This window comes from Macaca fascicularis, chromosome 1, assembly GCF_037993035.2.
Source record: "Macaca fascicularis isolate 582-1 chromosome 1, T2T-MFA8v1.1".
In the NCBI taxonomy this organism is placed as follows: domain Eukaryota; kingdom Metazoa; phylum Chordata; class Mammalia; order Primates; family Cercopithecidae; genus Macaca; species Macaca fascicularis.
The window spans coordinates 123,896,170-123,913,651 of record NC_088375.1 but is presented as its reverse complement, the minus strand read 5'-3'; the positions used below and the strand labels follow the sequence as shown (position 1 = coordinate 123,913,651).

General features: G+C 43.3%; 1 protein-coding gene and 2 long non-coding RNA genes across 5 annotated transcripts; 1 reads left to right on the top strand and 2 right to left on the bottom strand.

The window, feature by feature from the left end:
- Window positions 1-1,283: 1,283 nt before the first annotated feature.
- On the bottom strand, window positions 1,284-8,356 carry LAMTOR5 (late endosomal/lysosomal adaptor, MAPK and MTOR activator 5). 3 transcript variants are annotated; one of them, XM_073999381.1, is made up of 5 exons: window positions 8,028-8,136; window positions 7,473-7,622; window positions 6,722-6,783; window positions 3,970-4,087; window positions 1,284-1,615 (listed from the first exon to the last, which is right to left on the bottom strand). In XM_073999381.1, exons 2-5 carry the CDS (start codon window positions 7,502-7,504, stop codon window positions 1,555-1,557), a joined length of 273 nt encoding a protein of 90 aa, XP_073855482.1. In that variant the 5' UTR covers window positions 7,505-7,622; window positions 8,028-8,136; the 3' UTR covers window positions 1,284-1,554. The 3 variants fall into 3 exon arrangements, with proteins under 3 accessions (XP_073855482.1, XP_073855476.1, XP_005542470.3); XM_073999375.1 differs by having other exon boundaries at window positions 7,473-7,568; XM_005542413.3 differs by lacking the exon at window positions 7,473-7,622 and having other exon boundaries at window positions 8,028-8,356.
- LOC141407461 (uncharacterized) lies at window positions 5,129-6,710 on the bottom strand. Its single transcript, XR_012416625.1, has 2 exons — window positions 5,499-6,710; window positions 5,129-5,192 (listed from the first exon to the last, which is right to left on the bottom strand). It is a non-coding gene; the product is annotated as an uncharacterized lncRNA (long non-coding RNA).
- Window positions 8,206-16,407, top strand: LOC123567544 (uncharacterized). Its single transcript, XR_010588153.1, has 3 exons — window positions 8,206-8,386; window positions 12,314-12,434; window positions 16,138-16,407. It is a non-coding gene; the product is annotated as an uncharacterized lncRNA (long non-coding RNA).
- Window positions 16,408-17,482: the final 1,075 nt, after the last annotated feature.

Sequence of the window (17,482 nt, the reverse complement as noted above, 5' to 3'; positions counted from 1 at the left end):
TGGTCTGGATGTTAAAGAGTACAGACTCAGCTGGGCGCGGTGGCTCATGCCTGTAATCCTAGCACTTTGGGAGGCTGAGGCAGGCAGATCATGAGGTCAGGAGATTGAGACCATCCTGGCTAACACGGTGAAACCCCGTCTCTACTAAAAATACAAAAAATGAGCCAGGTGTGGTGGTGGGTGCCTGTAGTCCCAGCTACTGGGGAGGCTGAGGCAGGAGAATGGCATGAACCCGGGAGGCAGAGCTTGCAGTGTGCCGAGATCATGCCACTGCACTCCAGCCTGGGCGACAGAGCTAGACTCCATCTCAACAACAAAAAAAAGAGTACAGACTCTGAGTTGGAGTCCTGAGTCCAAATGATGACTCTGGTAATTTCATAGCCTTAGTTACACAAACCTAAGATAGGGTAAATAAGAGTACCTACTGTATAGGGTTGTTAAGGAAAATTAAATGAGTTCCTGCCATATAGTATAGCTGATCCTTGAACAACACGGATCCACTTACACATGAATTTTCTTTCACCTCTGCCACCCTGAGACAGTGAGACAAACCCTCCTTTTCATACTACTCATTGTGAAGATGACATATACAAAGACCTTTATAACGATCCACTTCTACTTAATGAATATTAAATATATATTATCTTCCTTACAGTTTTAATAACATTCTTTTCTCTAGCTTACTTTACTGTAAGAATATAGTATATAATACATAAAACAGCTGGGCACGGTGGCTCATTGCCTGTAATCCCAGCACTTTGGGAGGCTGAGGCAAGTGGATCGAGGTCAAGAGATCGAGACGATCCTGGCCAACATGATGAAACCCCGTCTCTACTAAATACAAAAATTAGCCAGGTGTGGTGTCACATGCCTGTAATCCCAACTACTCGGGAGGCTGAGGCAGAAGAATCGCTTGAACCCGGGAGGCGGAGGTTGCAATGAGCCGAGATCGCACCACTGCACTCCAGCCTGGCAGCAGAGCAGGACTCTGTCTACCAAAAAAAAAAAAAAAAAAACAAAAACCAAACCAAAAAGACATGAAACATAGAAAACTAGTGTTAATGTTTAAGTCAGTAGGCTATTGAAGGGTTAAAAGTTATATTTAGATCTCTGACTGCACAGAGGTGGAATCCATGGATGTACCTGGTGAGAATGTAGGTATTTCAGGAAGCTTCTTAAACAAAAGCAAGTAATTTAGAACAAAGACCTTTTAAAACAATTACAATTTGATAACTGAACAAAAAGAACATTTGGTTAAGTTTAAAGAATCTAGAAAAGATCCATTTTCCTCCAAACAGATTTATTGAATATAGCAAAATTCTATATACAAAGTGACCTGGACCTGCTGCTTCAAAACATGATCCTTTCTTACTAATATCTTGATAGTCGGTCCATAAAGCATTAGAAAGCAATTGACTCTTAAATAAATAGAAAAGTGCCCAATGTACATTAAATGAATGGCCTAACTACTGGAACTTTAGTAGTTCTATAAGGTAATTAACATAGGTAGGATCGAGTTCCTGTGACAGGCTGCTGAAGAACAGATATGAGGTGTCAAGAGGCCATTTTGTGCACTGCCACTGTGATGCCATCATGTTTCTGGATCATAATGTTCCTGAAATGCAAGGAAGAAAATATTCAGTAATACATTATCAGTGGTACTTCACTGTAAGATTAAAGATGTTGTCTGGTTTAGGACACAATTTATAAAATAATGTAATTGTTCTCTATGTATAAAACCAATAAACAACAAAACATTTGGGAAATACATAAACATATAGCATATAAACACGAAATGAATCCTTAATCCTACTACACACAGACAACCACTGTTAATATTTCCCTGGTTCTTTGTTTTGGTTTTTTTAGGCACTCTCTTGCTATGTTGCCCAGGCTGGCCTCAAACTCCTGGACTAAGCAATCCTCCTGCTTCAGCTACCTCAGTAGCTGGAACTACAAAAAAAAGGCTTTCCTGGTCCTTGTTTTCTTTGCATGTATATGATACAGTCATGTGCTGCATAACAATGCTTCAGTCAACAGTGTACCCTACATACGATGGTAGTCCCATAAGATTATAATGGAACTGAAAAATTCCTATTGCCTAGTGACCTTTTAACTGTCCCAACGTCACACAGCACAACACACTACTCACGTTTGTGGTAATGCTGTTGTAAACAAATTGTGCTGCCAGTCATAAAAAGTATAGCACATACAATTATGTACAGTACATAACACTTGATAATAAATGACTATGCTATGGTTTATGTATTTACTACACTTTTTTTTTTTTTTTTTGAGATGGAGTCTTGCTCTGTTGCCCAGGCTGGAGTGCACTGGAGTGCACTGGTGTGATCTCTGCTTCCCGAGTTCAAGCAATTCTCCTGCCTCAGCCTCCCGAGTAGCTAGGATTACAGGTGCCTGCCACCATGCCTGGCTAACTTTCGTATTCTTAGTAGAGACAGGGTTTCACCATGTTGGTTAGGCTGGTCTCGAACTCCTGACCTCAAGTGATCTGCCCGCCTTGGCCTCCCAAAGTGCTGGGATTATAGGTGTGAGCCACTGTGGCCGGCATACTTTTTATAATTATTTTAGAGTATACCACTCCTACTTTATTAAGAAAAGGTTAACTATAAAACAGCCTCAGACAGGTCCTTTAGGAGGTATTCCAGAAGGTATCATCATTACAGGAGACAGGAGATGACAACTCCATGCATGTTACTGCCCTGGATGACCTTCCAGTGGGAGAAGACGTGGAGGTAGAAGACTGTGATATTGATGATCCTGACCCTGTGCAGGCCTAGGCTAATGTGTGTTTCTTCTTTGTTTTTAACAAAAGTCTAAAAAGTGGAAAAAAAAAAAATTAAAAAAGAATTTTTGTGCAGCTGTACAATTGTTTTAAGTGTTATTATAAAGGTCAAAAAGTTTTATTGGCTCACTCAGAGCAACTTCCAGTCTTGTAAGCTCCCTTCGTGGTTAAGTGCCCTATTCAGAAAAACTTTAAAAAAAATTTTTCTATATCGTATTTTTACTGTATCTTCTCTATGTTTAGATACACAAATACCACTGTTATAACTGCCTACATTATTTAGGTACAAATCTTTGCAGTCTAAGAGCAATACAGCCTAGATGTGTAATAGGGTATACCACCTAGGTTTGTTTAAGTACACTCTATGATGTTCATACAACAAAACTGCCTGACACATTTCTCAGAATGTATCCCCATTGTTAAGCAATGCATGACTGTATGTTTCTTCTTTTTACAAAGCTGTGATAGTAGCAGTTGTATATGTTTTTTCACATATTATTCTGAGGACTATCACTTGGAATATCTTTAGTGATTTTATTACTTTAGAAGTAATTTTTGGCTGGGTGCAGTGACTCATTCCTGTAATCCCAGCACTTTGGGAGGCTAAGGTGGGCAAATCACTGGAGCCCAGGAGTTTGAGACCAGCCTGGGAAACATGGTGAAACCTCCTCTCTACAAAAAAATACAAAAATTAGCTGGGTGTGGTAGTGCACACCTGTAGTGTCAGCTATAACTCAGGAAGCTGAGTTGGGTGAATCGCTTGAGCGATTGAGAAGGGTTGAGGTCACAGTGACCCATGATCACACCACTGTACTCCAGCCCAGTGCCAAGGCAACACCCTGCCTCAAAAAAAAAAAAAAAAAAAAAGAAAAAAAAATTAGTTTTATTCTCGGATTAGTTTTCCTTTGTGCTATTTACTACTTTCTTTTTGTTGATAAACTGATAGTTTGTGCCAATTCTTATTCTTCATTTAAATAGCATTGTGTCTTGAGAGCACATTAGCTTTAGGGATCAACTTGTCTGTTCCTGTGATCCAAAAGATTAAGAACTTTTCCCAAAGTAGTTTGAATAAGGAATCACTGATGAACACAGGGCCGGCCCCCGCCAATTTTACCAGGAATTTTTCTGAACAAAAAGGAAAGGATCTGTTGAAATCTACTCACCCATTATCTGATTCTAGACACACCACAGGAATATCAGTGGGGTCAGAGGTTAGCTTAGCTGCTTGCTGGGCTAGAACAGATATCACTCCAGCATGCTCATCTGACAGGGTCCCACGGCCTGGAAAACAGAGATGATAAATGTCACCTGATTGCTCACAGAGTATTTCTGCTAGAATAAGCTAGCTGGTTGTTTTAAAATGTCAACAGAATTGTCTTTTTATTAATGTTTGTATTAATCTGTATATATTATAGTAACTAAATCTTGGGTACAAAAGTACCTATAAATTCTAGGTATGAAAATTAATTACTAAGTATACTTCACAATATAATTCTGTATACAAAGGCAACACAAACTTAACTGTACCTGAAACCAAATCAGGTAACAGACATGCCACTATGGCAGAGCATATGGATGTACCATTACTATACAAAACATTTTGACCAGATCTGATGCCGACGTTTGGGCCTTGAAGGTTTCTTGAAGGAACTCATTTAGTTTTAGATTTCCATACCTGAATTTCAGTCTTTCCATTAGTGAGCCTGGCAAATGCTTCAAAAAATTTACCCTTTTTCTCCCAAATGACTGATGTGCGTGTTAAACATAACTGAGTTACACAGATTACCTCTTTCAGTTACCCTTCCAGCAAAAATTCAGAGCTTTAAACATTCCTGACTTAGGAGCAACAAGTCTTGGGTTTACTAGTTCTGTCACTAATTAACTGCTTTAGTTATTTACCTTTCCAAACTTATTTCCTCATCTGTAATTGCTACCATTCATTAAGTATTATGTCTCAGTTCTATGTAAGCATTTTATACATATTATATAACCTTAAAATATTGTGATTAGGCCGGGTATGGTGGCTCATTCTTGTAATCCCAGCACTCTGGGAGGCTGAGGTGGGTGGATCACCTGAGATAAAGAGTTCGAGACCAACCTGGCCAACATGGTGAAACCCTGTCTCTACTAAAAATACAAAAATTAGCTGGGCGTGGTGGTAGATGCCTGTAATCCCAGCTACTCAGGAGGCTGAGGCAGGAGAATTGCTTGAACCTGGGAAGTAGAGGTTGCAGTGGGCCAAGATTGTGCCACCACACTCTAGCCTGGGCAACAGAGCAAGACTTTGTCTCAAAAAAAAAAAAAAAAAAAAAAAAAAAAAAATTGTGATTAAGAGGCCTCAGGGCCAGACAAAAATCCTAGCTTAACCACTTACCAGCTGTATGACCTCAGGCAAATTATTATTATTATTATTTTTTTTGAGACGGAGTCTCACGCTGTTGCCCAGGCTGGAGTGCAGTGGCGCGATCTCGGCTCACTGCAAGCTCCGCCTCCCGGGTTCCCGCCATTCTCCTGCCTCAGCCTCCTGAGTAGCTGGGACTACAGGCGCCCGCCACCGCGCCCGGCTAATTTTTTGTATTTTTAGTAGAGACGGTGTTTCACTGTGGTCTCGATCTCCTGACCTTGTGATCCGCCCGCCTCGGCCTCCCAAAGTGCTGGGATTACAGGCTTGAGCCACCGCGCCCGGCCTGACCTCAGGCAAATTATTTAACCTCTGTGTCTCAGTTTCTTTTTTCTTTTACTTTTATTTTTTGAGACGGAGTCTTGCTCTTGTCATCCAGGCTAGAGTGCAATGGTACAATCTTGGCTCACTGCAACCTCTACCTCCCACGTTCAAATGATTCTCTGCCTCAGCCTCCGGAGTAGCTGGGATTACTGGCACCTGCTACCATGCCTGGCTAATTTTTTTTGCATTTTTAGTACAGATGTGGTTTCACCACGTTGGCCAGGCTAGTCTCGAACTCCTGACCTCAGGTGATCCACCCGCCTCTGCCTCCCAAAGTGCTGGGATTATAGGTGTGAGCCACCGCACCCGGCCTCTTTTTTTAAATTTTAAAAACATATATATATATATATATATATATATTTTTTTTTTTTTTTTAATTTTAAAAATAGAGATGGGGGGTCTCACTGTGTTGCACAGGCTGGTCTTGAACTCCTGGGCTCAAGTTATCCGTCTGCCTTGGCCTCCCAAAGTGCTGGGATTACAAGCGTAAGCCACTGCACCTGGCCCCTCAATTTCTTTTTCTACCCCACTGGGTTGTTATGAGGAATAAAAGAGTATATGTAAAGCACTTACAATGGTGCTTGGCACATAAGAGCTCAATAAATATAACTCTATGATTATTACCATTATTAAATAACAACTCAGTGAAGAAAATGAAGCCCTAAATGGTAGTTTTTTGGTCCATGTTCACACTACTAGCAAATGAAAGAGCAAGGGGTTGAGACCAGGTATATCCAACAATGAAACCCCATTTTACTGCCTATTCACTTCTTGTTTAGTGTAGTTGAGCTTAAAAATAGTACACCACCCACCTTGCAGGGTTGTTGTGAAAATTAAAGATAATGTATTTAAAACCTAGCAGTCTCAGCATATGGAATACACTCAATAAATGGTTAACAGCCGTTATCTGAAGTCCTTTCTAGACTCAATTTAAAATGATTCAAATATTATTTTTAGTAGAGACAACTATTTATTGCTATAGGACTGAAAGGAACATCTTCCTTCATAAATACCAACTGAAAAGTTTCAATTTTCTGATACTGTTATTTGGAGATAATCTCTACTCTCAAATGCAGAAAGAACTGGCAAGGCAACAGGAAATAAAAGCTAGAAAATAATAGCACGCTAGGCTCCAAGTCAACATCAGATGCTGTGCAATTCACCAAATGGTTGGTATGAGAGATACTTACAACCCAGATTAAGTCCTTGTGAATCTGTGCACAGGACTCCAACAATGGAGGGATTCTTCATTCTAATTCCAGGAACACAGAAGTACATAATGGGAGAAAAAAGATTTAAATAAATATAAACACACAGGTGTTCTATGTACCAGGCATTCTTTAAGTGCTTTAAATCAATATTTCTCAATCTTTTTTCATTGTCACACCCTAAGAAAAAAATTAAGTTCTAGGGCCGGGCGCGGTGGCTCACGCCTGTAATCCCAGCACTTTGGGAGGCCGTGTGAGGTGGATGGATCACCTGAGGTCGGAGTTCAAGACCAGCCTGACCAACATGGAGAAACCCCCGTCTCTACTAAAAATACAAAATTAGCCGGGCGTGGTGGCGCATGACCATAATCTCAGCTACTTGGGAGGCTGAGGCAGGATAATCGCTTGAACCCCCAGAGGCGGAGGTTGCGATGAGCCGAGATCATGCCATTGCGCTCCAGCCTGAGAAACAAGAGCGAAATTCCGTCTCAAAAAAAAAAAAAAAAAAAAAAAGAAAAAGAAAAGAAAAGAAGAAAACAAAAGAAAAGAGTTCTAATTAATTAATTTAAATAAACCAGTTTCTCTCTGATGAGAGAAAAAAATGTGTACTGCTGAGTTCTGCAGGGCCACAAACACTGAGTGAAAAACATCTAGGATGTTTTCACTCTTGTTAAAAAATGCATGTTTTAGTACTAACTCATTTAAAACAGCCGTTGAAAAACTCTTAAGTTACCTCCTGGAGGGTAAGTGGAAGCTGAGGGACATCGGTGGTAGGCAGGTGTCTCTCTGTACCCTTTATACTTTTCCAGTTTTGAATTTTACATAGATACTGCTCGTTCGAAAAATCTGAAGGATGATTGTTATCTACTGAAGCACCAAGTAACTGATAGGTTACACACAAGGAGATACGCGTCTGTTTACACTGCAGGGCTCGACTCTGCACAACCGGCACAATCTTCCCAAAAGTCAACCCATTTCCTAAAACTCGTGCGCAACAACCCTGACCCTAAAGACGATTTCAACAATGAGATAGGCAGTTTTGGCCCGTGGCCTGGGCCCAGGAGACTCGTTCAAGAGGGAATGTGCGCTGCCCGGCAGGATTTTAATTCCGGGTCACCTGCCCCGCCCTGCGGCCCTTGGGTAGGGCTTAGTCCCCTCATCCCGTGTCCCAGGGGTCGCGACACGTCCCCGAGACGCCCTGGCCGGCACTCGCAGGTCGCGCCTTTCGTCCCGCTCAAGTTCCTCCGCCGCGACCTCAGAACAGGCCGAAGAAGCGCGCACTACTCACGTGTCTTCCAAGTGCTGCTCCAAGGTCGCCTCCATCCCATCCACCGACCACCCTGACCCAGAACCCAGCGGCACGACACGTCCTTCTCCGGCACAGTCCTCAGTCACTTGACGCGAGCGGGGCGTGGGCCGTAACGGCGCCTCCAAAGGGACAAAATTGATCACGGTGCAACGTCCGCGTTCTTTACTGGAAAACATCACTGCGCTTCCGCCGCACAGAGCCTGGCGAAGGCTTGGGCTGCCGGCGCGGTGACCCACTCCTGGCTCCATGGCGGAACCGTCCCGCAGGGATTATTCCCCTGTAGGGAGAGAGGTCTGCAGCCGGGCCTCAGTATCTCAGTTCGTGGCCTGGCATTTTGTGTCAGTGTTTTTTAACCTTTGGACCCTATTTCAACCTAGTCCGAGACCTAGGGGACAGATCTTAAAGTTTTACAATAACCCAGGGGTCAGACAGGGTCTGATCTAGCCTGTGGGGCAAGTACGGGGAAGACGCGGGACCTCTGGGAGGGGCTCAGTAGGCTCGTAGGGGGAAAGACGCACACAGGGACTAAAGGACCAGATGGAGCAAGGTTCAACTCCCCAGCTGAGTGTTGGCAAAGTGTCGGGATTTTAACGAAGACATTGGTGCTTATTATGGTGAGGGGACTCCGGACAGTTTAGGGGAAGAGAGTGGCCTTTGGGTCCTAACTTGTAAGGAAGACTGGGTAGGACTATTTAAAAATAACTTTAAAAAATTAATTATAAAGCTGGTGAAAATAAAGGAAAACACCTATGGCCCCACTGTCCACAGATGACTTTTAACCCCTTGGAGAATATCCTTTCAGATAGTTGTCTTTGCAAATGTGTACTTTTAATGTTTTTTCGTTTGCCTTTAAAAAATTTTTTTTGGGGGGCACAGGGTCTTGTGCTGCCACCCAGGCTGTAGTGCAGTAGAACAGTTATAGCTCATTACAACCTCGACGTCCTAGGTTCAAGCTATCCTCCCCTCTCAGCCTCTCAACTGGCTAGGACCACAGCCTCGAGTCATCATGCCTGGCTAATTTTTACATTTTTTTGTAGAGATGGGGGTCTCGCTGTGTTGTCCGGGCTGGTCTTAAACTCCTTGCCTCAATAGTCCTCACACTCTAGCCTCCCAAAATGTGATTGCAGGCTGAGTCACCACGCCCAGCATGTTTTTTTTTTTCTTTTGTAAGCAAAATTGACATACATACTGGAGGTACAATTCTGTAGCTGGCCTTCTTTACAGAGTTTAGAATAAATGTCTTTCCATGTCAAGTTTTCACTTACATCCTTTGTAATTGTTGCAAAATATTCCATTTTATAGCTGTATCTTAATTGTGGATTAAGGTTGGAGTGCAGTGGCACTATCACGGCTTAGTCCAGCCTCAGCCTCGTAGGTTCAAGTGATCTTCCCACCTCAGCCTCCCAAGAAGCTAGGACTACAGGGACGCCCCACCACACCTAGCTAGTTAAAAAAACAATTTGTAGAGGTGGGGTCTCAGTGTGTAGCCCAGTCTCAAGTGACCCTCCCTCCTTGGCCTCCCAAAGTGCTGAGATTGCAGGTGAGCCTCTATACTAACACTTTTTTTTTTTTTTTGCTTTTGTTTGTTTTTTGTTTTAGCTATTACAGTGCTGGTTGAATATCTTCATAGCTAAATATTTGTGCAGTTTTAAAATTTCCTTATAAGTTGCTAGAAATGGAATGACTGGGTTAAAGGACATGGTCATTTTTTAAGACTTTTGATACATACTTACAAATTGCCTCCCGAAAAAGTGGTGCTAATTTACATTCAAATTGGTAAGCTTCACCCCCTCCATGGATCATTCCTTGTGCTAAGTTTCTTCCGACTCTCTCACCTCCAGCTTTTTACTCACAGCCTACCTTCCAGTCTGGTTCCCAGCTCCCAGATCGGAAGATACCAGACTCTGGTATTGAACCAGAGTCCAATACCCGGCACTGGCATTCAGAGTCCCTTTTTATTCCTCAGCTGTCATAGTGAAACTTGCAGCTTCCTTAAAATTCCAGTCTGTTTATTTCTTTATTTTTTTGAGACGGAGTCTTGCTCTGTCACCCAGGCTGGAGTGCAGTGGCGCCATCTCAGCTCACTGCAACCTCTGCCTCCTGGTTCAAGCGATTCTTCTGCCTCAGCCTCCCAAGTAGCTGGGATTACAGGCATGTACCACCACACGTGGCTAATTTTTGTACTTTTAGTAGAGATGGGGTTTCACCATGTTGGCCAGGCTGGTCTCAAACTCCTGACCTCAAGTGATCCGCCCACTTTGGCCTCCCAAAATGCTGGGATTATAGGCATGAGCCATTGCACCCAGCCAAAATTCCAGTTTGAATGTTATAATTCAGGGGTCTTGGACTCCTGCTGTAGAGAAATTATTCATGTTAAGTTAGGGGTAACACAGTATAGGCCATATTAGTTTTAGAAAAAGCACTTTAAAACTTAGCATTAGAAAATATAAGTACTGTCTGGTGCAGTGGCACATGCCTGTAATCCCAGCTACTCAGGAGGCTGAGGCAGGAGGATCCCTTGAGCCCAGGAGTTCAAGTCCAGCCTGGGCAATATAGTCTGGTAGCCACATTAAAAAAAGTAAAACAGGGCAGGGCGCAGTGGCGCACGCCTGTAATCCTAGCACTTTAGGAGGCTGAGGTGGGTGGATCACTTGAGGTCAGGAGTTTGAGACCAGCCTGGCCAACATGTCGAAACCCCATCTCTACTAAAAATACAAAAATTAGCTGGGCGTGGTGGTGCGTACCTGTAGTCCCAGCTACTCAGGAGGCTGAGGCAGGAGGATTGCTTGAACCCAGGAGATGGAGGTTGCAGTGAGCCAAAATTGAGCCACAGCACTCCAGGCTGTGCAACAGTATGAGACTCTGTCTCAAAACAAAGTAAAACAGATGAAATTAATTTTAATAACATTTTATTTATTCCAATAGTATATTCAAAATGTTATTATTTCAACTTGTGATTGATAAAATACTAATGAGATATTTTACATTTTTTCTCCTGTACTGTCTTCAAAATCCAGGGTATATTTTTCAGTTAGCAGCACATTTCAATTCAGACCAGCCATATTTCAAGTGCTCAGTAGCCACCCATGGCTAGTGGCCACAGTATTGGCCAGTGTAGCCCCAGGGTATCTCAAATTATCTCAAAGCTAGACTAGTGATTAAAGGATTCTCTGGGCCAGGTATGGTGGTTTTCAGGCCAGGTATGGTGGTTTACGCCTGTAATCCCAGCACTTTGGGAGGCCTAGGTGGGCGGATGGCTTGAGCCCAGGAGTTTGAGACCAGCCTAGCCAATGTGGGGAGACCCTGTCTCTACAAAAACACAAAAATTAGCTGGGCAGGGTGATGAGCACCTGTGGTCTCAAGTACTTTGTGTGAGGTGGGATGATCACTTGAGCCCGGGAGGTCGAGGCTGCAGTGAGCTGAGATTGCACAACTGTACTCCAGCCTGGGTGACAGAATGAGACCCTGTCTCAAAAAAAAAAAAAAGGATTCTCAGAAAGGCTGGTGATTACTTTTTAAGGTATAAGGGAGGCCTTTTAAGGGAAATCAAGTAGGAAGAGGATGATAGCTGGCTCACATGTCCTTGCCACATGGGAGGTGAGAGAGCAGGCTACTCCTTACCACTCCCTCTTTCTCTGCCCTGCTGCTTTCTTGCCCCTGTGCAGGGAGGCAGTGGGAGAGGAATAGCATATATAAATTGGGCAAGTGCTAGGGGCTGGAGTGATGGTTGGAGAAAGTATCTGACCCTTAATTGTTTTCTGCTTTTTTTTTTTTTAGCTTGTGGGGTATTTAACAATTCTTTGTTCTTAGTTTTGAGTGCCAGCAACCATTTCTGGGGTGACAGAAAAAGTTCCATGACATTCATATTAGAGCATTTGTTTCATTGTATTGTAACTCTTTTATGTTTACTTTTGAAGAAGTTCATTCTTTTCTCTTTTTAATTCTTTTTTTTTTTTTTCTTTTTGAGGCAGGGTCTTACTCTATCACCCAGGCTGGAGTGCAGTGGTACGATCTTGGCTCACTGCAACCTCTGCCTCCTGAGCTCATGATTCAGCCTCCCAAGTAGCTGGGACTACAGGTGTACACCACCATGCTTGGCTATTTTTTTTTTTCTGTATTTTTTGTAGAGATGGGGTTTTGCCACGTTGCCAGGCTGGTCTTGAACTCCTGGGCTCAAGCAATCTGCTGTCCTCGGCCTCACAAAATGCTGGGATTACAGACATGAGCTACAGCACCCAGCCCTTATGTTTACTTTTCATAGACAGGAAGAGTGTCTTCGTCTCTGCATCCCTAGTGCAATAGAGCATGATAAAAATTCAATAAAGATTTATCAAAGAGTCTTGATGTCTTTTGGGAAAGGAGCTCTATGGTTACCTTTACTCTAAGGTAAAGAAATTTAGTCCTGAACTTTAACCACCTTCTCCTGTTCTTTCTCCCCTCTTTCATAAGTGAGCTCTTGGAAAATTAAAATGCCAGGAGGGTCCAGTAGAGAATACCCAAGCCCACATGTCCTGATGGGAAGTGGGGGATAAGTAGAGAGGGAAACACAGACCCTGCCTGCCATCCCACTGCTGCTGGCCCAGGGGACCCTAACTCCTCTTCTTGACCCATCAGAAGCAGAATCCTCCTGAGGGTCTGTTTAAGAAGCACAGCTCTGGTAGAAAGGCTAGCTTTCCTCTGGGTACAGAGGGCTCTGCTACCCCAGGGCTGTCCACACTGGGCTGTGAATCACTCTCATAATGCTCAGGGTCACGGGCTTTCAGTGGAATGAGTCCTCTTGTGCCACCAGGGGGCACCAAGGCCACAGAAAACCCTACTCGGAAGGTTCTGGGGTGAGGGAAAGGAATCCACGGGTCTGTGGAGCTGGCAGAACATGGGTAAGGATAGCATTACGCTAGGTTGGTGGCCTTGAAGTCAGATGTAAATTGGGATCCTGGCTTGGCCCCTGACTATCCATGGGAACTTTGAGCCTCACAGGGCTCATTTGTGATGTGGGGGTACCATTATCTGCCTCATCAGGTTGCGGGGAGGATTATATGAGATACTTTATGTAAGAGGGGCTGGTGCATTGTGGAAGTCAATAAATAAGTTTTGTTAAATCTGAGTAAGAAGACCTGTTTGTTTCCTCAAGTTGCTTATAATCTAGGTGACGACACATCTGAGAGAATAACTAATAGTTCAGTGAAGGTAAGAGCCAAATGATTGGTACAGACCTCAAGTGGTCTAGCATTTATAGGAGAGGGGGATTGTGAAACAGGAATTAAAAGAGATTTAAAAATGTGTAAGCAAAAACTCAGTTGTATGTAAAAAACAAACAAACAAAAAAAATCCCCCTGAGAAAGAGAAAGAGGTGGAATCCTTGAAAAATTAACTGCCTGTTTTTCTGTCTGTGGCTAGTGAGCCTTATCTCTCCCTTTCCCAGGCATTGTGAAGACCCTGTTTCCCTAGCTGTGCAGCTGCAAGGTCACTAGACAGATAAACTCAAGTCATAAAACATGTTTGTCCTTGAAAAGTAAGAAATAATGTAATGCATGTCTCAAATGAATAACTGTTTCTTGCTTCTGTAATATGCTTTCCCCTGCACAGATCTCCCCCTGCCCCATGACATGCTTAAAAGGTAACCTGACTCTTTGTTCGGGGCTCAGTCCATTGGATGTTAATCTGACTGGCTCGGTGCGCCTAAATAATAAATAATATATATCCTCCTCAACCCCTCAGTCTTTCCGATTCCTAAATTATCCCGCTGCAATTGCAGGGCTAGATTTACAGACCTGCTTTATAAAGCTATGTTAAATTAGATCAGTATATTTTATTCTTTTTATTAGATTTTTCTATAGCATAAAAATGATAAAATACAGCAAGAAAAAAAGTCACCTGAAATTCTAGTCCTAACCCTAATATGAATGTGAAGGAGCTGGGCTAGAATGGAATAAGGTAGAATTTGCATAAGGTGGAAATGAGGACAGGCCCGTCACAAGGATCATGAGAGTCTTGCTGGCAAAAGCATCTTACTGCATTCATGCTGCAGCACAGGACCCCGATGCAGAACAGGATGGGGACACAGCCCTGCCTTCTTATAGTGGACACCATCTGAGAGCTGAGGTGTAGATTCAAAGCCTGACTCCTAGTCGTGATTGGTAGTAATATCATCAGCAGTTCATGTACATGGGGTGACAATGGCATGCCAGGCAATTCAGAGGGCCTCTTGGTCCTCACATCATTTTGAAGTAGCTAACATCACTATCCCCCTTTTACAGTTAAAAAATGAAACAAAACCCTGAGGCTCAGAAGATAAATATTTGCTGAAGATCACCGTGCTTGTAAGTGGTGAAGCCTGACCATTAACCTCCCCACGACAGTGCTTCAATTTCTATCACTTCATCAACCACACAACCCGAGAACTGTGAGGGGATTTAGCAGGCCCAGTCCAGATCTCGTATTCTACAGAGAAGAAATCTGAGGCGCAGAGAGGGGAAGGGGCTAATTTGGACCTTTAACTTCTGATTCTTAAATTTCTTTCTGGTGTTCCAGCTATACTGTACTACAAGAGGCTGTCTTAGAGCTTTAAACCAGCTTCAGAAAGACTCATTTTTATGGCTTGAATTATGTCTCCCCAAAATTCATATGTCAAAGTTCTAAGCCCCAGTACCTCCGAATGTGACCGGATAGGACCTTTGCAGAGGTAATCAGGTGAAAATGAGGTCGTTAGGGTGGGCCTTAGTCCAGTATGGCTGGTGTCCTCATGAAAAGGGAAAATGTGGACACAGAGGTACATAGAGGGAAGACGGTGTGAGGAGACATAAAGAACAAATAGTCATCTATAGCCAAGGCCTGGAACAGATCCTTCCCTAACAGCCCTCAGAAGGAAGCAACCTCGCTGACACCTTGATTTTGGACTGCTACCCTCCAGCACTGTGAGACAATAAATTCTTGTTGGCTAGGACACCCAGTTTGTTATGGCAGCCCTAGGAAACCTTTGTGGATGTATGTGCTCATATACCCATAAAGTCTAAAAGTCAAAAGTATCACAGACTTTTGGCAGCCCTTCAATAATAGAAGCACTGGTTGGGAGGGTCACTCTCCCCAAGGCAAAAAGATAGAGCAAATGATCTTTCCAGCTTACTCCCAACCTTGAACTTTGGCCAAGATATATTTCTTTCACTGGACATTGGCCAACAGTGGTGTCATGACTTATTTGACCGTGACCTTCTTGAGTCTGTTTTATATCTCTGAGCTTGACCTACAGAAGAAGCTCAATAAATGTGGGTAGAGGGGATGAGTGGGAAAATCAGCTCCCAGCCATTCCAGTTCAAGCCTTTCCAAGAAGAAGAGGCCCACCCTAACAACCTCATTTTCACTTGATTACTCGATGTCGGAGCAATAGGTGGGGCAGGAAGCAGGGTACGCAAGGCCTGTCAGTGGATAGAAGTTGAAGTTGGACACTGTCTCCTAAAGTTTAGAGTTGAGCTCGAATTCTGGAAAACACAAGCAAAATACATTTTAGATGACTCAGGATGGGCTAAAGAAGTTCCAGTACAGGAAACTATTTTCCTGCTGCTTTATTAATTTTGCTACAGAAGATAAATGAGATGCAGACTTTCATATCCAAGTCTTCATTAGATGCCTAGTTAATGCAGCCATGACAAATGGGAATGAAGCCCTTATGAATAAAAAAAAGATCAACCCAGTATAAAAAATCATGGACCAGAGAAATGAAAATTTAGAGGAGCTGATAAAATACCCTGTCCTTAATTAGACTGTCGGCATATACATCAAATTAGCCTTAATGCCAAGATTTATTGGCCTTGGAATTGGGTAAATGAAATAAGTGCTTACGAATGAATGGAAAAGAAATTACCTGTATTAAAACGTATTTGTGATGCAGGACTGTGCACTGAGGCTTTTAGTCAAACTCAGGCTTGCAGCTTCTTTTGCTCTGCATCCATTTCTACCCCGTGTTCCCCAGTGGGTTTTAGAGACCCTCTTTGTGGGGTAACAATATGTACCATTGTCAGCTATCTCTGCTGTTGTCCTGGAAAACTCCTTCTTCGACAGTAAAATATTTTTGTCTTTACTTCACCATCTCCAGATTAGAAGGGTGTTACTGATTCTTACCTCAGAGAAGAGAATGTCATGGAGACAAAATGACCTGCTTAGAGTTCTACCCCCCACCCCAGCATGGAGAGCAGAGCACAAAGATTTCTTCTGGACTCCCACAATCTCCCTTGCAATCCAAGAACTTGGCTACCATCCCAACACTTTAGTACCCTCTTGTAAGCCCCTGGACAAATCCTCTGATGCCTTGATACCTCAGTTTCTCCCCACTATAAATGGGAAGATAAATTCACCATAAACTGTACTTACCTTGCAGTGTCATGAGAATTTCATGAGACAATGCAATATAAAGCTCCTAGCACAGTTCCCGGCACCATTGTAAGCACTGAACAAATGAAAGCTGTTGTAATTAGGATCTCAAGAAATGACAGCTGAGGCAAATTTGGATTAGAATGTATTCAGCATTCTCAGCTGCAAGCAACAGAAGCTGACTCCGGTTTAAAGAATAGGAAAGGAAGTTAATTAAAAGACATTGGGTTGCTTGTGGAATTCGGAGGACTGTAGAGCTCAGTCTAAGTTTCTAGTGACAAAGCTTCAAATCATACATGAGGAAAATGCCCCTGCCGCTCCTGTTCCTGGTGTGACTACACACACATAATTGCCAGCAGTACCAAGGCCCCTCTGCAGGAGGAACGTAACCCTGCAATCACTGCTTCCCCTGAAGTCAGATACCTCTGCTGCTGCCCTTCCCAGCAGTAATGGAGCCTGGATCACGTATCTGGCTTTAGTTGTAAAGGAGGCTGGAGAGAAAATGCTCTGCTCTCTGTAATGGTCTTGAAAGTAGCCCGCACATAGCAAAGCTATTCAAAAGCGGGTGAGCAGCATGAAAGCATCCAGAGGGATTCTTGCTTTGCATGAGGAAGAACTCTTGCTCCCAGAGTCTGAGACCCGCAGGGGCATTTTCCTCATGCGTGATTTGAAGCTTTGTCTCTAGAAGTTTAGACTTAGAGTAGGACACCTCTGAGTGTGAGTGTCCTACCTGAGTTCTCTCTCATGCAAAGCAAGAATCCCTGTGGAGGGATTGACACCACAGCCTCTTCCATAATGTCTCCGAGCAACTTTATTGGGCAGCATTCCACTCTTGGCAAAGGGGAGAGGTGGATTCTACCTCTCTCCTGCATGAGCCTAGTCTAATATGGAATTTGGGAGTGTTGATCATTGTACTTTGTGCTCCTAGAGATCAGGGTCATCATAAAGGATCTCAGAGTCTGCACGTGTGCCAGCTTCATGTTGTGGCCTCACTGTAGATCCACAGTTCCATTTCTTTATGGATCCCTTACCCCTACTTTGCCAGATTCTATGCTGATAGCAATAATAAT

Coding starts and splice junctions, on each gene's coding strand:
- LAMTOR5 (XM_005542413.3), bottom strand. CDS start 8,296: ATGGAGCCAGGAGTGGGTCACCGCGCCGGCAGCCCAAGCCTTCGCCAG. Junction 6,784..8,027: donor GAGCAGCACTTGGAAGACAC/GTGAGTAGTGCG, acceptor TCCTGGAATTAG/AATGAAGAATCCCTCCATTG. Junction 1,616..3,969: donor TGTCTAGAATCAGATAATGG/GTGAGTAGATTT, acceptor CTTGCATTTCAG/GAACATTATGATCCAGAAAC.